This window comes from Tupaia chinensis, unplaced genomic scaffold, assembly GCF_000334495.1.
Source record: "Tupaia chinensis unplaced genomic scaffold, TupChi_1.0 Scaffold000047_1, whole genome shotgun sequence".
Lineage (NCBI taxonomy): Eukaryota > Metazoa > Chordata > Mammalia > Scandentia > Tupaiidae > Tupaia > Tupaia belangeri.
Genome location: NW_006159505.1, coordinates 6,191,481 through 6,197,193, shown reverse-complemented (window position 1 = coordinate 6,197,193; position 5,713 = coordinate 6,191,481). Strand labels below are relative to the sequence as shown.

Genomic DNA, 5,713 nt, shown 5'->3' with positions numbered 1-5,713 from the left:
CCTGCTGCTGCCCACCTCATAGGTGCCTCTTTGTGTAGCACTTGCAAGGCTGTGCTTTCTCACAGGTCTACCTTTCTGCATCTTGGGTCTCACATTGCTTTGCCTACTGCTGGCCCCTTGGATCAAGAATGCTGACCCAGGACACCAGCTGAGACCTCTTCCACCCCTGGCCTAAGTGCAGCCCTTCTAGTTATTTGGAGGCAGGTGATGATCTCAGGTACCAAGGCACTGCTTCTGGACCTGTTCTGAAGACAGCCTCAGACTTCAAGGACAAGGATATTTGCTCCTTCTTGGCTTTTGTCCTCACCTTTAGAACTGTATCAGATGAGTCCAGTGAATACTTATAGAGCAGGAGGCAGGCCACGGCCGTGGTCACTCATCTCTGGAGCTCACAGCTCAGCGGGAGGAGGCACTGGCATTGGGAGGAAAGGGATGTGTGCACAGGTGGTTTCAGAGACCGGTCTATGTCAAGGAGATTTAACCAGGAAATGTGTTATAAAGGAAGGCCTGCAGTTTTTCTGAGGTGATGTTTGAGTAGGGATGTGGACAATGATCATGTGGACCACAAGAAACCTCCCCAAGGGGCTCCCATCCAGGGTGCTTTTTCTTGATTGGTCCTCCCAGCTCCCGATGAGGGGGACAAACCCTTGACCTCACTTTACAGAAGGAAAAATGGAGGTTCTGTGGCTCTCTGTGGTTCACAACAGCCAGGATTAGAACTCCCATCTTTTCTACAACCAAATAAATGAGGGCCTAGCCTCAACTGGTCTGCTCTCATCCCTGGTCAGTCTGATGGCCATAGAGTCCAGGAATGGACCCGGTGTCTCTCACAGGGCACCTAACTCAGTTCCTGAAGGCACACAGCCAGACAAGGAGGAATGAATGAAGGAGAGAAAGGTGAAGGGTGAGGTCCTGAAGTCAGCTGTCCACTACGGGTTCTGCAGGGTTGAGGCTGGAATCCTAACACCCACAAGGCTCATACACAAACAGGTCCTGAGGCCCCAGAGGAGTGGCTGGTACTAGGAGACAGGGCCTCCATGGGGCCTCTGGAGAACAATACCGTGTCTATAAATGGGACTCAAGGGACAGTAGACTGTGGGTTGGGCTGCAAGGACTTAAGGAGGGCCTGGGACCTGGGCAGGGGCAAGCAAGCTGCTGTTCTGGGGAGGTGGGAAGTGGGCACTTGCAGAGGCAGACTGAGGTCCATCTGGGTGGCCGGGACTTGGTGAGGCTTCTAGAGAAGAAGGCACCTGGGAGAGGATCAAGAACAAAGGAAAAGTAGGAGGGGAAGAGGCCTGGGGAACCTGTTCCCCGGAGGAGCTGGTGGAGAAGCTTAAGGCGCTGTTGGGGTGGAAGGGAAGAAGCCAGGAGCGTGGGACCAGCTGCGGAGCCGCCTGCATGCTTGGGTTTCAGGGCCTACAGAGGGCCTGGCGTGCGTTGGGCGTGGGGCATGCTGCGACCGCCATGGATTGGGAGCCCGGGCTTTGCTTGGAAGCTAAGAAGCAGCAGCCCAAGGGACTGTCTAGATGGAGGCCCAAGTGTGGCGACAGGCTTTGGTCCCTCATGCCTGGGCTGGTTCTTGCCACCCTTGCCCCATGTCCTGGAATGCACGTCAGAAACAGAACCCAAGAACTGGAGCACCGGCCGCCAACCCGGGAAACGAGGGCGGTGAGCGAGATGGCAGCACTGGAGAGGCAGGTCCGGAGGCAGGGCCCGAGGCAGGGCTGGGAAGGGCGCTTCAGCACCGGGCGGCAGGAGGGGCGAGGCCGGGGTCGCTCCGCCCAGGCTCCGCCTACCGCGCTGCCGGCTGCAGGCCCACGTGATCGGCTCCGGGGCAAACAAGTCGGTCAGCTGATCCGGCTGACTGCGCCGTCATCCCGGGTATAAGCGCGCGACCTCTGGCACTCAGCTCTGACCCGTCGTCGCCGCCATGAAGACCCCCGTCCTCCTGCTGTTCGCCCTCGGGCTGCTGATTGCGCCCGCCGCTGCGCTGATCAGGTAAGGCCCCGGCCGCCGAGCCCCGGCGTCCTCCGTGCGCCCTGCGCCTCTCCCGTGCTGGGATGCACCAATGGCCGCCTGTTTGGCCTCCTGCAGGGCCCACCTGCTTGCATGGCGCTGTAACTGTTTAAGTGCAGCGCTGGCCCAGGGTCCTTGCCAGGCTCACGACCCCAGGCAAAGCTGCCAGACGTCCCTCAACCTGTCTCAACCCCAGGGTCGGCCTTGAAGGGTCATGAGAGTAACTTTGACTCGGGGCTGACTGCAGCCTCCCTAGGGCCATGGGGTGGGGAAGGAGGTAGTGTTGGTTCAGGTGAAATTGGGGTGTCTGTGCTCAGGGTCGCGTGTGGAAGTCTGGAGACCCAGGCATAGGCCCTGGAGCGCCTTGAACCTGGGAATTGTTTTCTCTCGGGGCACCCCTTTGCCAGCTGTGAGCTGGGGCATGGCCTTGCACAGTTTGCTCCAGAGAATCTTACCACAGGCCCAGGAGGCGGAGGGGTGGGTGAGGTGGGCTGACCTCATTCTGCCCCAGTCCCCACCTTGGCCTGGGGCGTTTGCGTGGAGCTTTCTTCTACTCTACTGTGGACCTGCTGCCTGTGGGCAGGTGGCTGAGATCATAGGAGCAGGCTGGGTGGTCAGGGGGCTGGGTGGGGCTGGACCTGATCCATCACCCTGTGTGGGCGATGGCCTAGGGCCCGTAGACTCAGAGCATTGTGGAGGAGTAGCCACAGGACCCAGATTGCCTTGGCCTTGCCAGCTCCACCCACAGGCCTCCCCTCTCCTGGAGTGCCCAGAGAGCAGTGAGGAAAGGAGCCTGAGCCTTCCTGGGGGGACAGGGCACCTGAGCCAAGGCCTCTCCCACATGCTCCCAGGTCCTGCAGGACTGCTGGCACCTGTTTCCTTGACTCCTGGAAGGTGTGTCCCCCAGGCCAGAACCCAGGCTGGTTCAGCCCAACAGCTTTTAGGCAAAGACCCCGTCTTCCTAGAGAACACCCCTCTCATGCCAGGAAGAGCCAGCCATGAACTTGAACTCTCAAATCCTTGGATCAGGGAGGGACTTTCCTAAGAGATTAAAAACTCAGACAAGCTCTCCTTGGACCAGGGAGCGAGCTCAGACGTGGGATGCCAATGACTCTGGGTGAAGGAGCAGGGACTCTTCACCTTGCCATTTGCCCCAGGTATAGGACACCTGACTTCAGTCTTGAGCTCCCTCACGCTCAGGGAAGACTTCGTGGCCACCCTAGGCTGGGGTGCATACTGGGAGGGCAGGACTTCTTGGAGGGATGCTCTGAGCAGGATGCCAAGAGGAATGTCTGGAGGAGGCATAGAAACCTCTAGTGCCTCAGGTATGGACCTCTCCTCCTGGGGCCTGTATCATGGTGAGAAAAGAGGGACCCATCAGTAAGTGCAGCATAGGCCAAGGGTGCTGGGCAGAAACAGGGTCATGTGAAAGGTGACTAGGGTAGTCTAGAAGGGCTTCTGGGGATGGAGTTGATGACTAGGAGGAGGCTGCCTAGGGAGGTCACACGATCAGAGCTGCCAGTGCTGCCCTGGAGGTGTGGACCACCTTGGTATAGGGTCCGGGTACAGTGGGCACCTCAGAAGGCTTTGGGCAGGTATCCACCAACACCCCAGATTGACCTCATTGGCCACCATCCTGGAAGAGTCCAGAGCAGTGCAAAGGCAGGAGAGGAGACCAGCACAGGGGCTGGGATGGGATGGTGGCCAGGAGGGGCAGGCACACTGGCCTCCAGCTTGGCTGTGTGCTTGGTACGAGGAGGGAGGTACATGTCTGGGGCTCCCAGGACTTTGGCCCGAGCAGCCTGGGAGTGTTGATGGGTTGCCATTTACTGACTTGGGGGACACTAGCCTGCAGATTGGGGTAATAAGCAGGAATTTGGTTTTGGCCATGCCTGGGGCATCCAGGGAGGCACACAGCATAGGCAGCACACACAGGCTGCCCTACCTTGGCAGAAGTGTCCCAGGGTGGGGGTGAAGGCAGGCTACCACCAGCGCCCCCACCCTGACAGGCCCCAACTCTATCTTGACAGAATCCCACTGCACAAGTTCCCGTCCATCCGCCGGACCTTGACCGAGATGGGGGGCCCTGTGGAAAACCTGATTGCCCACGAGCCAATCTCCAAGTACAGCCAGGAGGCACCCACACCTGCTGCAACCAAGGGGCCTGTTCCGGAAATACTCAAGAACTACATGGATGTGAGTACGTGGGCGGGAGCCGACGGTTGACTCTGGGTCAGGCAGGGCTGGCTATGAGGAAAGTCTCTGTGACCCGGTACAATACTCCCCTCTTATTCTCAGTAACTAGCGGTTTTGAGTAATTCACCTGTTCCGTGGGGGAGGGGCATGGCTTCAGGCTCACTCACCCCCTTCGGGCTGAGCATGCTAGAACCTCCTGCTGTCCTAACTGGGTTCCCATGGCCACTGGAGTCTTGGTCTGGCTCATGGCTAGAGGGCCAATGTGGGGCAACCTCAGCATCACGGCGACATTCCCTCTGTGCATCCTGAGCACTGACCGTCAGCTCAGAGCTGTGCTGGTGTCTAAGTCTCATGATCCTCCCATGGGGTATGAGGGGGCCTAGAATCAAACCCAGCTCTGAACCCTGAGGCTGCAGGCTGAGGAACCCTGAGGCCCTGGGACCTGCTTGCGCTTGGTTATCTGGGCCTGCCTGCCTGCCTGGGTGTGATGTGCTGCCCTGGAGCCTCTATCTATCTGTCTTCCTGCAAGGCCTGGTCCCTGCCCCCCTGCTATCTTCTCCTTGCTCAGCAGCCCCCGTTGTGCCTACTGTTCCTTGAGGGGAAACAGGCACAGAGGTGGAACATCTGAAAGACACTTAGCAAGCTGGGGTTTGGCTGGCCAGATCCCACGTTTTTGGGGACACATTCAAGCTCGAGCCTGGTGTCTCTGCAGCTCCCTAGGACCATTGTGTGCCCCTGCCCCAAGTCTCAAGGAGCCCCTCACTGTCATGCATTCTTTGGGTTCTGGCCCATGGAGTGGGGTGGGTGGCCATGCCCTCTGTCCTGCTTGGCCTGAGCCCTGGTAGTGTGACAGGAAGCCTGAGACTCACCGACATGTGACTAGACGGGGGTGGGGGGGGCACCATCTGTCTGGGACCTGAGTGACCAGTTCCTGATCCCCCAGCACATGCACACACACACACACACACACACACACACACATCCAAGCATGTTTTTTAAGCTGTTGAGTCTGAAAGGTAGGGTCTGTGGGGTCAGCTATGTGAGAGCCAACCATCTTAACCTCTGTGCCACTGACTGGCATTTCTGAGTATTTCTATTTCGCTGATAAAAAAAAAAAATTAAGCTCAGAGAAGTTGTGTTTAAGTTTTCAGAGTTATGCAGAGGGCTTTAGTTTGGTTAGTGGACAGCCTGGGCTCTTTATTAATACAACTAATAAATGAGAGAGTTGGTCCAAAGCAATGAAATTTAGACTGTTATCATGTTACTAGTAGTATGTTTTTGTTTGTTTGGAGAGGTTTTTGCTATAGGGTGCGTGTACTCGCCAGAAAGACAGAGAGAGACAGAGAGATAGAAAGCGAGAAATCACCTCCCAGAGGGGATGGCCACGCCACAATCCCTTCTCCTCCATTCTCTTCTTGGGATCTTGGGCACATGCACACACATGCGCCTGGTGTGAGTTTAAGCCACTGGGTCCAGGACTCGAACCATGGTCGACTATGTG

The 5,713-nt window shown here is 57.5% G+C and overlaps 1 protein-coding gene across 1 annotated transcript in view; it reads left to right on the top strand.

Moving 5' to 3' along the window:
* Positions 1 to 1,827: 1,827 nt before the first annotated feature.
* CTSD (cathepsin D) overlaps positions 1,828 to 5,713 on the top strand; it is a 13,098-nt gene continuing 9,212 nt past the window's right edge. Inside the window, 2 exon segments of the mRNA XM_027774333.1 lie at positions 1,828 to 1,998; positions 4,047 to 4,212. Of these exon segments, the coding sequence (XP_027630134.1) occupies positions 1,931 to 1,998; positions 4,047 to 4,212 (234 nt within the window). The 5' untranslated portion in view covers positions 1,828 to 1,930.